Source organism: Limulus polyphemus, unplaced genomic scaffold, assembly GCF_000517525.1.
Source record: "Limulus polyphemus unplaced genomic scaffold, Limulus_polyphemus-2.1.2 Scaffold986, whole genome shotgun sequence".
NCBI lineage: Eukaryota > Metazoa > Arthropoda > Merostomata > Xiphosura > Limulidae > Limulus > Limulus polyphemus.
In genome coordinates this window covers 81,881-100,579 of record NW_013666596.1, presented here as the reverse complement: position 1 = coordinate 100,579, position 18,699 = coordinate 81,881, and the positions used below count along the sequence as shown (strand labels likewise).

Below are 18,699 nucleotides of genomic sequence, written 5' to 3'. Positions count from 1 at the left end.
TCAATCTGCTGGTCGCGGGTTCGAAACCCCTCCACTGAACATACTCGCCTTTTCAGCCGTGGAGGCGTTATAATGTGTCGGTCAATTCCATTATTCGTTGGTAAAAGAGTAGCTCAAGAGTTGGCGGTGGGTGGTGTTTAATAGTTGCTTTCTATCACTTCTAAATTAGGGACAGCTAACGCAAATAACCTTCGAGTAGCTTTGCGCGAATTTCCAAAACAAACAAACAATGCTAAAAACACTCGTTCAAACTTTTTCAACAGACGCATTTCTATTTACAAATGAACTGAACATGCCCTTTTCCTTTTAGTTGTGGTTCTGAAAAAAAGGTCGTTATTGTACTATACATACAAAAGACTTCATTATCCGAAACACATCTAAGCAGTCTCAACCCCCATCTCCATCTCCGGCCAGTTTTTATTTTTCCTGATAAACGAATATATAACGGACCTGGAAACCCAACATTCAGAGAATAAGTCCATCTTATCATCCCTGGTGGCCACAAACTCATTTTTACATTTACTTCTATTAAACTGCCATGAGCTTTACACTTCTAAACTAATTGTATCTCTTCCGTTAATATGAAGCTTTCAATAGAAGGGAAAAAGAAATGCTATACGTTATTCACTAAGCATTTTGGATTTATTTTTTTTGATCTTACTCTTTTCACTTTGACAGCAAAAACCAAATTATTTTGGGAGTTGAGGAAAGCATGCCAACAATCTCGTTACAGCACAAATCTGTGACCTTTTTTGTTCCATGGCATTTTTAAATACTGATCAAATAAAATGTATGGACGATATAAACAGCTGTTAGTCACGTTTTTATACGTAATTTCTGTTGATCAGTTGTAAGTGGACAATTTGATGGTGTGTGTGTGTGTTTTCGTGTTTATATATATACATAAATAAAAGTTGTATTTACTCATCCTAGTGGGAAGTACTCGTTGAACAATGTATTGTAATTAATCTAATGTCGTGCGTGTTGGGGAAGTACGATGTCCGTTCAGTAATCCCAGATAAGGAATTTGGTAGTAAGTATGTCTTATTCAAATCCTCAGTAAAATGTTTTTGATGAACATTTCCATTCTTAAATTCTAGGTGGCGCGTTTTTCCATTCTTAAATTCTAGGTGGCGCGTTTATTGGTAAACATTTTTGATAATTAGTTTTAAATGGAATGTTTGAGGGTTTGAAAGTTCTCATTAATTCTAGGTGTTTGTTTGGAACCTATGTGTTTTCTGTTCATCAATCCTAGATGGTGTGGGATGAGATGATGCGCATTTTTATGATGATTACTGTAAAGTGGTTTGTTTGGTAGTGGATCGTGTCTGTCCATTAAATCAAGGTAATATGTTTATTGTATATATTTTGTTTTATTTAATCCTCTGGGGTTTGTTTGATTCTTTACAGTTTCTGATCGTTAACCCACGGTGTTATGTTGATTGTATACAGTTTCTGATCGTTAACCCACGGTGTTAGGTTGATTGTACACAGTTTCTGATCGTTAGCCCACGGTGTTAGGTTGATTGTACATAGTTTCTGATCGTTAGCCCACGGTGTTAGGTTGATTGTACATAGTTTCTGATCGTTAGCCCACGGTGTTAAGTTGATTGTACATAGTTTCTGATCGTTAACCCACGGTGTTATGTTGATTGTTCACAGTTTCTGATCGTTAGCCCACGGTGTTAGGTTGATTGTACATAGTTTCTGATCGTTAACCCACGGTGTTAAGTTGATTGTACATAGTTTCTGATCGTTAACCCACGGTGTTAGGTTGATTGTACATAGTTTCTGATCGTTAGCCCACGGTGTTAGGTTGATTGTACATAGTTTCTGATCGTTAACCCACGGTGTTAGGTTGATTGTACACAGTTTCTGATCGTTAGCCCACGGTGTTAGGTTGATTGTATACAGTTTCTGATCGTTAACCCACGGTGTTAGGTTGATTGTACACAGTTTTTGTTCTTTAATTCAAAGTGGTAACTTGATTGTATATAGTTTTTGTTCATTAATCCAAAGTGGTAGCTTGACTGCATACAGCTTCTGTTCTTTAATACTTTATAGAATGTTTCCTGGTGTACAGGTTTCTATTCTTTAACCTACGGTTACATAATTGATTGTATAGTTTCGTTCTTTAACCTAAGGTTATTTCATTTGAGTTTCTATTATTTAATCCATGATGTTAGGCTGTATATATTTTTTTGTTTCATGGTGTACAGTTTGTGTACATTAATCCAGTTTTTGATTGCATGAACATTTTATTCTTTAATATACTTGTAGGATGTTTCCTGTTGTACAGTATCTGTTCTGTAAGCTGAAGTGGTTTGATTGCATACAGATTCAGTTCTTTAAATTAATACTTTGTGGCTTTTTACTCGTGTACAGTTTCTGTCAATTTTATAACTTTGTTCATAATAGGCCTGCTAAATCAATGTGTTGTGCTGGGTATGTTTGTCCTGTTGAACTCTGATTGTTGTATATTATAGTGTATTATGCCTCACAGAAAATTTCTGTACTCAAACCTTATATAGGACACCAGTAAATAAGCTTTTCAATTTAATAATTCTGTTGAAAAATCGTAAAGATAATAACTATAGTTATATAGGACATCAATTAGTGAATATAATATTTTAGTGCAAATGCAAATAAAGAAAACATACTTGCTTCATACAGTTCCTTTTCTAACAATGCTATAAGTTAATGTAACCCCACTGTTCTTCATTTGGTTTCACTCTGCACGCCTAAAGTAGTCATTTCATGCAAGTATACAAATAACGTTTGTGGGAAAATCTTGATGTATTTTTTTTGACACAGGTAGAAATTCATGGTAGTTATTTGGTCGAAACTAATCGTGGAACTGACAGTTGATGATACCAGGCTTGACTAAAGACACAAAACACTGCAGTTTGTGTATGTCACGTTTCAGCAATTAGAATTTAATTTATTTTTTAAGTTTGATCTTATAATAGCTTGTGATCGCAATGAACACATTTTTTAAAGCTAAGCAAGTGTTCATCGTAGATCTGATGTTATTTTAAACCAAGAAATATATATACCCTATATCCTTTAAAATACTGTCACGTGAAGAATGAATACCATTTTACTAGGGTATTTAAAAATATCAATTTTAGGTTTTCTGTCTTATCTTTATTTTTCTGAAATTTATACCGCTTATTAAACACCAATACCCCAGTGGGAACAACAACATTAAAATTATACACCTCTAAGTAACACTTGTAGACCATTATTAATGAGTGGTAAGAACTGTTCTCTTTTATGTTTTTAAATTTTCTTGATTAAGTTAAGGATATTATCTTTCTGAGTGTTCTGTAACAGTTTCAAAGAATACGAAGATCCCGAACTCTGCTTAAAGTTTCGTGTTTCCCAAAACTGAAGAAATAGTCTATTTATTATTATTTTAAAATCTCACAAGTCAATAAAGCTTGGTATTAAAATAGTTTGGAGGCGACAGTAAGTAGCCTTGGTATTTTTTTCTTCCATATGTTCATCCTTTGAAATATTCCGTTCATCCAAGCTAATCCCATTTCTGAAGATGAGATCAAAAATCATGTGCAATTCGTTTGAAATTTCACACCACACTGAAGCTTGTTGATTAAAAGTTTTTATTTCTTAGATCTCATATCTCATCTTCCATTCTCAAACTTTTGATGATTTGAAATTTTCTTCGTGGTATTTTTTCTTATTATTTGAAAATACGTAATAGGAAAGACAGAAATATCATTTAAATGTGAGGTTTTCATTCGTATGGGGTATGAATGTGGGAGTAGTCCTTTTCAACGAACAAATAACCACAGCTTGATTGAATATGGTATGAATGTGGGAGTAGTCCTTTTCAACGAACAAATAACCACAGCTTGATTAAATAAATGAGATAATTCGGTATAGTGACTATGTTACTCAGTTACATAGTTGAATCTCAAGATTGAAAATCAACAAGAATATCCATGATTGCTAAACCTAAGTACGATTCACACAACTATCAAGAGGAAAGTAATAAAGACATGCAACCAAACATGTTATTCCTTCACTTACAAGGGTTTGTGACAAAGAGGCTTTCCTTGAGATTCCTCTTCTTACTTCTTCCGCTTGGTGTATTCATGACGGAAATGTTATATTTAATAGTTCTATTTAATCCGTTTTGCTTGGTTATAAATGATATCTATAAATATCACTGATATCTATAAATTTAAGACGAACCATAGAGATTTAAATATCCACATAAAAATTAAATATATATATATAAAAATTTATATATGAATTTTACATTGAAATTTGTGGGATGCTAAAAGGGCTCGTGTTACAATTAATCTAGGCCTGGCATGACCTGGTGGTTAGGGCAGTCGACTCGCAGTCTGCGTGTTGCGGGTTCGAATCCCCGTCACATGTACGGTGGGGCGTTATAAGTGAGGGTCAATCCCACTGTTTGTAAAAGAGTAGCTCAAGAGTTGGCGATAAGTGGTGTTAACTAGCTGCATTCCCTCTAGTCTATCACTACTAAATTAGAGACGGCTAGCACAGATAGCCCTCGAGTAGCTTTGTGCAAACTTCAAAATAAGCCAATTAATCTAGAACTGGTTTCTTTTACGTAAAATATTAACTTTGAAAATCAAAGCATGTTACAAAGACCCGTGTTATGTTTCATTCTATATCCACTTTGAAATTCGTGACATGCTACTAGGAGCTGTGTTACGGTTTCTCTAGAACTATTTTTTATGTGTGGCTTTACTTTGAAATTCTTGGCATTTTGTAAGTTTTTTTGTTTTTTTTAATGACGGCATGTCACTAAGACACCTGTTTTAAATAATCTAGTACTGTTTTCCTCTATGTAATATATATCTTGTAAAATCATGTTATGGTATGTTACTAAGGCTCATGTTATAGTTCATTCATTTATTCAGGGTGGGCCATTTATATATGACATATTTATTTTTGTAATACAACAATGCTGAACCAAAAAAAGCATGTTGTTATTATATTGCAGTGAAGTCTAGACATGTTAGTTTAGTACAAATTGTCTACCTCTTAAAAATTATATTCTTAAATGCTGTCCATCTGTCATTAACAAACAATTAATGAAATTGTCATATTCTTCACATTTATCAAGAAGCCAACGAGAAAAAGTTGTACGCTTTTCAAAATCTGCATCTTCAAGTTTCTGAACAATTTGGATTTTGTAAGGCCATATGTGAAGATACTCATAGAGTATACGTCCGACACTTGTTCTGTTAACACCACTTAGTGAAGATCCTCGCGGAGTATACGTCCGACACTTGTTCTGTTAACACCACTTGGTGAAGATACTCATGGAGTATACGTCTGACACTTGTTCTGTTAACACCACTTAGTGAAGATCCTCGCGGAGTATACGTCTGACACTTGTTCTGTTAACACCACTTAGTGAAGATCCTCGCGGAGTATACGTCTGACACTTGTTCTGTTAACACCACCTGGTGAAGATTCTCATGTAATATACGTCTGACACTTGTTCTGTTAACACCACTTGGTGAAGATACTCATGGAGTATACGTCTGACACTTGTTCTGTTAACACCACTTAGTGAAGATCCTCGTGGAGTATACGTCTGACACTTGTTCTGTTAACACCACTTGGTGAAGATACTCATGGAGTATACGTCCGACACTTGTTCTGTTAACACCACTTGGTGACGATACTCATGGAGTATGCGTCCGACACTTGTTCTGTTAGCACCACTTGGTGAAGATTCTCATGGAGTATACGTCTGACACTTGTATTCTTAGCACCACTTGGTGAAGATACTCATGGAGTATACGTCCGACACTTGTTCTGTTAACACCACTTGGTGAAGATCCTCATGGAGTATACGGCTGACACTTGTTCTGTTAGCCCCACTTGGGGAAGATCCTCATGGAGTATACGTCTGACACTTCTTCTGTTAGCACCACTTGGGGAAGATCCTCATGGAGTATACGTCTGACACTTCTTCTGTTAACACCACTTGGTGAAGATCATCATGGAGTATACGTCTGACACTTGTTCTGTTAGCACCACTTTATGCTGAAAGGCGACAGGTCGACTTCTTAGGACTTCGTCCAATTGCTGCAAGTATTGCAGCGATGTTTTCTTCTGTAGGATGTTTCACGTGCTTGGATGGACAAACACTTCCCTCATCACGAACTTTTTTTAACTAAAAGGAGACTGGTGGTACGACACGGAGCATCTCTACGTCGAAATTCCCTTCTGAAAGCTCTCCGAGTTGCAACAACAAAGCCATATTTAATTCGTGTTGGCACATCATGATGATGCATTATTCAAATCTTCAAGGGCTCACTTGTAACAGACAAAAAATAAAATTATTGAAATTTATAGTTAAACTTAGAATTATCAAATAACATGGTGTCAGATGTAAATGGCCCACCCTTTATATGATATTCACTTTGAAATTTATGGAATGTTACTAGGATCTCGTATTACAGTTTCTCTAGAACTATTTTCGAAATTGTTGACCTATCTGTTTTTTGCGAAAATCCCATTCCAAGGCAAGTTTAAAAAAGGCATTTGCATTGCTGTTTCTATGGTGTGTGTTTTTTCTTTCTTATAAGAAACTGAAACTGAATCAATGTTTTCTTTTTTTTTTCACGGACTTAAGTAAACGCCGTACATTTTATTTGGTAGATTATTATCGACTCAAAGATTATTTAATCTAGATTAAAAATTAGCTATACCTATGATTTTCTGTTCGTTGTTTTTCATCGATAAGTTAATAACATCCACAAATCCAATTTGTAAAATTAAATGAAGAATTAAAAGCATGCATGAAAATAAGTTTGTGATCGTCATCATCCGTGTTTTAATACATACTGAAAATGAAAGAAAAGCAAGAATAAGTAAAAAATACCACTCACCAAGATAATAGAAAACTTCGCCCATTGTTACATCAAAAGTCATCAGATAAGCTAAAGTAAATTCTCCAGGCTTTAAAAAATAAAAGATGAAAGGAATTCAATTTCCTGTGTCGCATCAACATTATTTGATAAAGAAAAAGAATGTTTACTTACTAAAATTTCTCCAGTCTGGTATGAAGACTATGAAGACCGCTAGGTTCGGGGATTCAAGCTTAATCAATAATGAAGGCGGTTCTTGAAATTAGATGTTCAACCAATTTTGCCTATAGGTCATACAGTGATCAGTGTCGTATAAAAACAAATATAACTATATTTAGAAAGCTTACTTAAAAATATTCCTTTACCATTTGTATTATTAATTTGATCAGTTTAAAAGTACAAAATATTGTCCGGACATCAGACCTGCAGCGAAGTTTCTATTGCAATAGGCTCCGTCGGAATACTGTCATGTCCGAAGCACACCACTCCTCCCTGACAGCTTTCCGTAATCTATCCCAGGTTCGAATACGATGGTTTCCCGGTGCCCGTTTCAACAATACGATTATACTGAAGCCCATAGCCGTTGCGTCAGGACTTTATTGGTGTGTCTTTGTATGGAATAGCATGACTACTCGTTTCATTTTCTAGCTCCTTGTGGTATGAGTGAAAGCCATATCTTGGTGAACCAATACCCTGTTGGCCTCGTTTCGAGACAGATATCCTTCTTGATTATACTGCATAGTGTTACCTAGAGCACTAGGACGGTTTTGGCCATTGGCCATTGTGTTCATGAATTCTCATCTGTTTCAACATGATGCCTTTGATTATAATTTCTTGCAGATCTCTTTCTGAATGGTCCTAGTTTCCTAAGTTGATCCATATTCCTTTGCTTTTTAATGCCATTGAGAACAAGGAATATCCCCGAATTGGAAATTTCTGATCCCCGTACTGAATACATCTTTGTGATCTGGATGTACGAATATTTTGTATCGGAGAAAGCTGTTGCATACTCTTTCCAAAAGCAATCAATTTTTACTAACATCATAATACCTACGAATGCTAAACAGTCAAAATGCAATTCTGGTATACGCCATTCCACCGCGACTTTATATGTGATGCGATTGTCACGTAACTTGCTGATTTGCAATTTAAAATCGTTTTAATATATCGTACCCAACCTTATATATTCTTTATTGTGAAAATTATTTGTCATAAATTAAAAACATGCAAGTTTGAAAATTATAAGAAACTATTTAAGTTTAATAAATCTTAGAGTTAACAAATGCAACCAGGGATAATTATAGTCATAAATCCCGTTGCTGCAATAGTTTTTATTTATAGTTTTCTGGGAATTTTAGTATAATTAAATCGACTTTTTTCACGTTTGCTCAAATTTTGCGTATCGATGTGAATGCGTATTAAATACACAAATTAAGACAAGCATATTATCATTTGTGAAAACGTCGTAGTTCGGCTTACTTCTCACGCCAAAGATCTTTTAATAAAACACTTTAATGAAAATGGTAGGATATCATAGAATTGGAACCATTATAATTTATGATTTCTCTAATCGGTTTAGTATAATAGTTTAATAATAATTTGTTGAAACTTTTTTCTTGATCTAAAAATGCACGAAACATTTATTTTTTTTGTGAAGCAGGCCTGGTATTTCCTGGTGGTTAGCGCTCTCAACTCATGGTTTGTGGGTCGCAGGTTCGAATCTTCTCACCAAACATGCTTGCCCTTTCAGCCGTGAGGGCATTACGATGTGATAGTCCACTGGTAAAGACTAGCTCAAGAGTTAGCAGTGGGTGGTGTTGACTAGCTGTCTTCCCTCTAGTCCATCGCTTCTCAATTAGGGACGGCTAGTGCAGATATATGTCGAGTTGATTTGCACGAAATTCAACAAATAAACACACCTTTGTCTAGCACTGCGCCATCTAGTACTACGTTTAATAAGTTACTTTAGATTGTGCTCCAGTTGTTTCTTTTTTGATAAAAGTAAATTAAACTTCATTTCAAGTTAAACGTTAATTTTATTTCAAGTTAAACGTTAATTTCAAAACAAAATTCTTCCCTCGAAAACGCCCTCTGGTGGCTCAGTGGTAAGTTTGAGGACTTACATTGTTAAAAACTGGATTTTCATATTCGCGGTGGGCAGAGATAGCTCACTGTGTGGCATTGCGCTTAACAACAAACAAAAAAAAATCCCCTAAAACAGTTATTTTAAAGATTTGGCCAATAGGTGGCATGTTAGTTGTTTTTAGAACAACCGTTGCTCTGTGTTGAGGTATGGAAAGTATTTATTCAAATGTCCCCCCCCCCCCCCAGCGGCACAACGGTATATCTGCGAACTCGCACTGCTACGAACCGGGTTTCGATACTCATGGTGGGCAGAGCACAGATAGCCCAGTGTGTAGCTTTATGTTTAACTACAAACAAATTTAATATCTATTTCTTAATTAAATCTCTCACAATAAAAGTATTTTTGTTAATTTTATTAAATGTAATTCTTAATATCCACAACTTTAGTTTATTCCAAAAAAGAAACCGCCAAAATATCGTGATAAATTTTATATCCGTGTTATAATGCGCATTTTAAAGAACTATTGCGCTTAACTGCACACTTATATACTGTCTGAACCCCCCAAAATTACCGATATGTTTTTACACAGTTCACTCTAAGGGTCTACATATTGAACAATAATAATATGTGAAATACTGTATTTTCTTTCCAGTTACAGCTTTCATTATAGAGAACTGACCAAGGAAAATTCTTGAAATCACTGATATTCTGTGTAAAATATATTGAAGACCCAGCAACAATAAGTGTTATTAAATGCAATATTGTTGGTTTTTGTTTATGTCTTATGTGTAGTTCCCATGTTATTAGGGATCCTATAACTAAACTGTTTGGTGCATAAATAGTTTTCCAATTCTAGAGTTCTATTAAAAAAAGTTTTAATTCAACTACTAGCATCGACATAATTTAGGTAACGTGTGTCATACATCTTTTACTGAATATGTCATTAATTATCAATAACTTCTAAGTATTACAGGATTTTACTTTCTTTGTTCTTGTTGCGAGGAATTGAAATCTTCAACCTGAATGACATTTTATGTGTACATAAGTTAAAGTTCAGGTTACAGCGTCCCTTATTTGTGATTACAGATCAGGGGAAGGGCAGCCAGACAGCAGCATCTGTCACCACAATGGATTTGTCCAGCTGTTTGAATCGAATAACGTAATTGACTGTCACTTTCATAACGCACCTATGGAGTGTGTTTAGTGGCATCACATTTCGAACCGTGGACATTCCATATGCAGCTTGCATCGTTAACCATAACACCATAAATAATGGTCGTTCAAAAAATAATAATCCACACATTTAATCCCATATTACATTTACGACGGAATAAGCTATAAATCTAAGGCTGATGTATAAACCCACATACTGGTTTTGTTGGTTACTATGCTTAGTACCAAAGTTTTATAGACTCAGACTGAAGCTTTGTTACGAGTGGAAGTTCTGTGGGGTATTAAGGCTGATAGTTTCAAACTAATATATTCTTACGAGTAGAAGTTTTGTGTGGTATTAAGGCTGATAGTTCCAAACTAATATATTGTTTGGATTAGGAGTTCTGGCCGGTATCAAATCTCGTAGGTTCCTGCTAGTATAAAAACTTATAGGCTCAAATTTGGTCAAAGTTGTTAGGTTCTATATGATATCAAAGCTGGGAGTCTAGTAATAAAGCACGAACTAAAAATGTGCAATTTATAGCAGCGTAAATATCAAAAATAAATTAATTTTTAGCTAGAATAAATCTTCTGCTTTCTTCCCATTCAGAACATTGTGATGAATCCGTAGAATTCAATTGTGGAGATGGAACGTGTATTGAGAAATCCCTGAAATGTAATGGGCACTTCAACTGTAAATATCGGTATGACGAGGAGGACACCATATGTTCTGTTGGTAAGTGGTGAGTCATTAGTGAAATAATCGCTTTGGTAAGGGGATTATTGACGTTTTTTTCTTACAAAGTTACATATTTCTTTCATGCAAACGACCAGGATTTTGGACACTTTACATTTGTATCTTTGATTTTGGATTAGTGATAACACTCGGTAATATAGTTATTCATGTTTTTAAATATTTGTATGTGTTTGTGTGTGTATGTGTGTTTTAGAGCAAAGCCACAATGAGTTACCTCCTGTGTCCACAGCGGGAAATCGAACCCCGGATTTTAGCATTGTAAGTCCGTAGACTTACTGCTATCCCACCGGGAGACTGTATTATTGTTTTCTTTTCATCCCTAGCCTTAAATCTTGGTTCAGAGTAAGAAGAATCGCTCTTTTGATAGGTAGCGTCTCTATATGAATGTAACTCTTAAAATCCCACGATATCGAATAGTTTAATTATCCTAGATCTTATTTCGTGAAGTGTATAAAATTGTTGTTCAATCTGTTTGAGAAGGACTGTTAAAGTCTCTTTTTTTTTCACTGTTTAATGATAGGGCTACACGACCTAGTACAAGTTTGTCCTTTGTTATCTCTTTGTAAATATTTCCCTTACGAATCCATTCAAAGTAACATAAGCTAAAATATTTTGCAGTTTTTTTACCCAGTTTGAATTATCAAATTATAGTTTTTATAACCATTGCTAATTTATCACTTCATATTATAATACTTCACAATGAAATTAAATATGGCAAATGAATATGTAAAATATTTTATTGCACAAAAATGGTTAGGATTATTATAAATAGTTTTTTTGTAAAAATGTCTGTGAAGGTGATAGTATTTGCAACGTAATGCTTTTAATAAATTTGATTTGAAAAAAAAAGCAGAATTATTGTTAGGAAAACGTGCAAATCAACTTTAACTGTAAATGAATAATATACTGTTGACATTTATATGAACGTATCGAGTGATTCTCATTTATTCTATTTTTCAATACCGTTTCAAATTATAGCAACTAACTTTATAGTAAGACTTAACTGTTAGTGAGGTAACTAGGGGTGTACCCTTAACACTTGTGGCTAGTTCAGCTTTGTACAGGGTGCGCACAAACTTGAAAGTGCTTAGAATTTAGCTTTGCAATAAAAAAAAATGCTTGAATTTTGATAAGGCACTGAAAAATGTTTCAGGATGGCTGGTTTTATTTTTACTTAGTCTTGAAAATATACTTTCTTCAACATTTTATCTCTCATTTGTAGTTTATAAAAAGATCTCGATATCCGTTTACATAATTCTTTTAACCCAAATTGATTATACTCCTTTCTGTAATGGATTATTCTTGTACTAGTGGCTTGGAACTGTTAGATTTTATAAGTAGACTAGCCTGATAGGAGTGTAAATATATCCAAACGATCGTATGTTTACATAGTCGCCATATTGGATTTAAGAAGTGTCAAGCAAATCGTATTTTCAACAGAGTTATTGATAACAGATTTATAAAAATTGGCAAATGGGTTTTTTCAGCCCATTTGCCTGACAAGATCTGAATATAGCAAGTGTTTACAGGCGTTTAACTCCGACAAAACACCAAGCCATGTGCAGTGCCTGTAACAGGGTATTCTATATCGGCGTGATGAGTGAAAGCGCTCTAAAACCACCTATGAAAAGTGATAAACTCACAGCTAACATGAAGTGTTGCAGTGAGCCATTCAGAATATCTAAATGTTTTGTGAAATCTACCAATCCCAGCCTGAAGAAAGCCAACAACCAAGAATAATAGGCCTCTTCTGCTGATGGTACTACTGCTCTTGCCACGAGTACAGGTAATGACGATGTTGCTCAATTTAGAAGGAAACTAATGTGTAGAAGACTGCATAATGGTGGAGTTTAAAAACTGTCTTCAGCCACCTTTCTTTCAGTTCATGTGAGCAAACATGACAGATATTTTCTGGTAATCCAAATTGCTGTTAAATTTTCTTAATCTTTAGTGAAAGCATGTTATATGTGTTTGTTTGGTCTCAATGAATACTGTATATCAGAACTGAAGAAGAAAATCAAAGACCATTTCTACCGATAGTTAATGAAAGTTTAAATAAGAAAACACAGTTGATGAATATTTTTGTAAAGTTCTAGGATAGTAATGATAATAAAGTTACAGCTGGTCACTTTGACTCGCATTTCCCTAGTAAGTTAATTATTAGTTAATTAATTTGGACGACTATGCAAACATTCTTATTGCGTCGAAAATCTATATTTGGGTATTGAACAAGATGGGTTTGGGGATCATTTTTATTCTACATTGAATTTTTGTTGAAGATATTACATTTAATGTAATTCTTCAAAATTGATCAACATAGGTATAAAGTTTGATTCAGATGGCAAAATGAAAATGTGACATGACACATTTTCTATTGCATCAATAAAGATGTCACCAGGCGTGTAGATTTTTTGAAAGATATAAATAGAGCCTGCGACTGTTTATCGATGTTATAAATATGGAGCAACAATAATAGATATATTAGTTACAATAATTAACAGGCGATTAAAATAAACACTATGAAACTATAATGAGCTTAATATAAAATAAGCATTACAGAAGCATTGGTAGAATTGCCATTATCGGTCCTAGTTGTCAACTTCATATCATAACGGATAATGCCTGTGGTAATAGCACCCAAATGTGTTGGGGATATCCCATCTATCAGACAACATCCAAACGCTGATGTTAAGCTAGTCAGCTATCATGGAAAACCAATTAAAGGTACGGGACTGACTGCTTACACCTATAACATCTCAACTCCTACAGCCTTTGACTGTCTGCAGCCTTAGAGTTCTTAAGGTAGAAATGAAACCACCCCTAAGATGTCTACTATGTGAAACTCCCAACCTCCACCCTTACGAAAAGATATTAAATGGAACTAAATGATCTTAAAAAGAACTGGAAACCCAACCTTCTCTCTTTCCCTTGAAGATTTACTCAAGTATAACACGGGAAAACCGAGACAGGCTAAACAACTTAAACATCATCTTTCCGTCCCTATGTCCTGAATAAAGTTATATTTTCAAAGTTAGCTACTTATATACCTAAGTAACTAATGTAAAGTATTTTCCATAATCGAAAGTTTACTTTTAAAAAATATTTTTGTATTTATTATTAAAAAAAGGTTTAAAGAATTTATTTAATTGCCAGTCTTTATATCCATTATTTTTCAGTTTATTTATGAATGATAAAACATTATCCATAAAAGAATGACTATTGTTACAGACTATTTAAAAACCTTTTTAACCGAGATATAATAATACCTTTTAACATTATACATGGAATAACACTATTGGGGATGGGTATAAATTAAATTCCCTTCTTTTAATGAAAATACTCAACCTCATTGTACCTTCTACAAATTAATGTCTAAATCTAAATAATTAGCATGAACATCATTACTATTGTTTTTTTCTGTTACAAGTTCTTTCGGATATATTACGTTTGGTGTAAAAAATTGAAGTTATTTATGGAGATCATATCATCTATGTAACGGAAGGTGTAGATGTAGAAATTAAGATTTAATACTTGTTTCAGAAATGAGTTTTCATAAAATAACAAATACAAATTGGCCATATATTAAGAGAAGTTCTCTCCCGTAGGAATACCCACTGTTTGTTTATATACTTGTTCATTGAAAGTAATATAACTATTATAAACACAGAAGTGATGTATATTTATACATTGGGCTTTAGTAAATTTAAATTTGGGAGTGCTTATTTCTGTATTTACAAAATTATCGAACAAGTCATTGAATACTCTGACTAAATCCTTCAGATCTATTTTAGTATATAGTGCAGTGCTATATAGAGAGAGTTGACTGTTATTGAATAATTTGAATTATTTAAACATTCCAAGACTGAATGTTATTTTTAATAATCCAAAAATAATTATTCGGATTATTTCATAACAGTTTTTTTATTATTTAAATAAGACATCTAGAATATAATTGAGTACAATAGAAACAGATTTAGTAACTTTATTTAAAGAATTTGTAATGAATCTGAACTTAACGGGGATTGTTATGCAATTTTGGAATTGCATATAAAAATGGTAAGTTAGAACAAGAATAATTTGTATGTATATTACATTTTTAATGGCTTTATTTAAATTAGTAATAATAGTATTTTTTCTTTAAAGTACTTTTTGTAAATGTACTTGTAGTATTAATTTCATTAATTAAAATTTGTGCGTATAATTTTTGACACACAAAGCTAAAATTACATCCTGTTTTATCAATCGGGCTAATAATAAATTGTTCTTAAACTTGTTTATTATATTTTTAAAGACATTGAAAGAAATATCTATTTTATATTGAGATAAATTTAAAATTATTAATTGATTTTTTTATGGAAGTAATAAAATATAATTTCTATTCAAAAAAGAAACATTAAGAATATTACAATTTTTTTACTTATTTTAAAAATATAATTATCAATATTTTTTCCAAATCTTTTGAAATTTCACATTTTGTATCTTTTTTTTAAAATTCTAAATTTCGTGCCTTTCTCCAATATTGATCTTAATTCCTTGTTCTTGATAATCTGTAAATTACCTGTAACAATATGATTATGAAAAAAGTCCTTGAAAAACGCTATTACTACAGTTACAAGGCAATTTGCCGACTTCTGTTGGATTAAATTCTTCAGATAATTTTTGGTAGTTAAAGTGAAGAGGTCCTATAGGTTTATTATATTTAAGACTAACTATAGGTAGAAGTGATTTTAATGGAAAAATATTTTCTTGAACACTTTTATGGATTCGGTAAGGTAGAGAGGAGGTTGGTTACATAAGATCTATTAAAGATGGGTTTGCAGTTCTTTTTTAAGATCATGTAGTTCCACTTAATATCTTTTTGTAAGGGTGGGAGTTTCACATAGTAGAAATTTTAGGATGTTTTTTATTTCTACTTTAAGAACTCTAAGGGTAACTGCCTTCCCTCAACTGGCTGCAGGCAGTGAAAGGCTGTAGGAGTTGAGACGTTGTGGATGTAAGCACTCAGTTCCGTACCCTTAATTGATTTCCATGATAGCTGACTAGTTTAACATCAGCGTTTGGATTTTGTCCGATAGATGGGATATCCCCCAACGCGCTTGGGTGCTATTACCACAGGCATTATCCGTTATGACATCAAGTTGACAACTAGGACCGACAGTGGCAATTCTATCAATGCTTACGTAATGCTTATTTGAAATGCTTATGAACAAAAACAAGCCCAAAAAAGTAAAAAAAAAAGAAGCTGCACAAATCAAAAGGACCCCAGGGTACAGGCTATAATGTGGGATATAAAATGTGCCCTGGATTTTGGAGGTGACTGCGAAAGTAGAACCCACATTGCGGTGGTGATACACCGTCTATCAGTTTTAACCTCCGTTCGCTAGTCTCACATGAAGAAATTCAAAAAATAAACAAAATTAGAAATTAGGAGAGCGAGATGTGGGTTCTCTAGCCCACAACGTCCCACATCTTTATCACCCTTCACTGCCAGCAGACAGTTGTGGGAAGGTGACTGCTCTACAAAGTAAAATAAAAAAATCTAGAAATAAAAAGTAAGGTACAACCACTTTGGGGTAAGTAAGATAAATTTACCTCCTAAGGTTGGCATTCCAGCCCCATCGTAGTAGTAAAGCACTAATTAGTAGCACAGTAGACAAATTATACATGTATAACATCACAAACAAGTTATCTAAACTAACTAGTATAACTCCCAAACACCACCAGTTAAGTTATCTAAACTAACTAGTATAACTCCCAAACACCACCAGTTAAGTCCACTGTAACTACCAATTTTTAGACTCTACACAAGCCTTTGTATGCGATGAGGTGTTCATCCGCATACAAGTAGTGCCAAGTTGTTTAAATGATCTTATTAAAACAAAAATACTAATTGGAAACTATCAGCAAAATCTCCTTAATGTTTACTTCTTTATATTTCTTTAATATGTTCTTATATTTATCACAGAATATTTTAATAATTTTATTCAAAGTTTCTTTATTAAATCCATTGAATATTAATTTCTGCATTAATATTTCAACATTAATAAAGAAATACTGTAATTTATTACAGATTTTACAAAATCTGAATAATTGCGATGTTGTAATACTTATAACAGAAGAGTATGGCACATTACTATTAAAATAGGGTAAGTTAATATATGGCTTTTTTTTTTACTTTTGTTTGGGCTTGTTTTTGTTCATTTGGATGTTATTTATCACAGGTTTGGATTTGCTGGTTTTATCGCAGTCCTTCCTTCTGATTTTGTATTGCTTGACTGTTTGAGTATTGATTTTCTATATGTATATATATAGAGAGAAAGCAAACCAAACTATTAAAAGTGAAACTCAAAAACTATTACAACAAAATGTACAATCATGTAGCAAAAGAAGTTAAAAATAAATAAATCCACCATCGGACCAATATTATTTTCGTATATCGTATCCAACCCTCTATGTATGTATATTTAATATCCGTAACATACACATATAGCTTACGAAGTAATTGATTCATCTCCATACTTCCTAGCTTTAATCATTCAAAACCCCATTTTTTGCAGGTCATACAATAGCTGGAGGTATGGTAGATCACTTTACAATACTCAATACTCCAGACATAGTGCAGATTATAATTATCGAAAGTTCCATGATACTCAAAATCCAGCTCAGAAATTACTACGAAACCCACCTTCTAAACATAGGATCTTGTGGATGAAGTGTTGTTCACAACAGTTTTAAAACTGTAGCCTCAGCACCTAATTGGAAGTTGTCATCACATTTTCTTGTGTTATCTATTCAAAGACTTTTCTGCTTGACTAGACTATTTTGTCAAGATTATAATTTACCACAAGTTTGTTAATCACAGACATCTAGGAAATGTCCCTGTGTGTATGAAAGAACAACTCGGGTTTTGGACAATCTTATGAATTATATCAAAGCTGTGAAGTTCAATGACATTTCAAAACCTCAAAACGAGTCTTATGAAATAATATGTTAGGTTGTGGAGGACAGTTTATCAAACGTAAGTTGCTCTTCATCAAGTGTATTGCTGGGTAGTTTCAGCCGTTCCTGGCCCTGTGTCAAACAGACTAGCCAATGGTTTCCTTTTTACGTGATGATCTGTGATAAAGTATTTGATGAAATGACTCATTAAGAAAAAAGTCTTCTTGAAAGCTAACTCTCTTGACAAGCTTATTTGAATCGTTGTCTCTGATAGCAAGAACCAGTAAATATACAACCAAATTAACATTGGCTTCTCAGCTAAGAAATCGTTAAAGGATGTAAAGTCAAAAAGCTATAGAGAACCACGCATTTCAAAATGGAATGCAAAGATTTCTTAGTAAAACTACTGCCGAAAGTCGTTACAGAATGCTTATTATCCTACTCCTTGTCGTCTTTAAACCCCTTTATCGTGGTTTTGAGTGCTGGCACTTGCAGAAATAATTTCAAGAAGGTACTAACAACTCTACTTAATTGTAGTAGAGTTATGGAACAGGACTGTGATGTCACCAGTTATACAGCTTCACAAAAAACATCCAGATCGTTGGATTTGAAGAGTTTAAAACTTTAATTATAAAAATAAAAAAAAGTAGATGTATTATTTGACCTTCTGTCACTGTATACTGTACAACTCTTACTGGTTCTATCTTCTGGGCGGAAAGAGTTTTTCTTTTCTATGAACAAGGAAGCTGAAGTGAGAACGTGACCCAAAGATTAGTTTGTGACTCTGTCATCAGTATAGGAGGTATACGCAATGTAACTGTCTCTGAAGGGAAAATATGCTAGATACTGATATTGAATCACTGTACAAATCTTCAGACAAG

General features: G+C 33.6%; 1 protein-coding gene across 1 annotated transcript in view; it reads left to right on the top strand.

Moving 5' to 3' along the window:
* Nucleotides 1-18,699, top strand: part of LOC106461560 (neuropilin and tolloid-like protein 2) — a 48,534-nt gene that overhangs the window by 25,234 nt on the left and 4,601 nt on the right. The window contains exon 7 of the mRNA XM_022388551.1: nucleotides 10,733-10,858. Coding sequence (XP_022244259.1) covers nucleotides 10,733-10,858 — 126 coding nt within the window. The remainder of the gene's footprint in view (nucleotides 1-10,732; nucleotides 10,859-18,699) is intronic.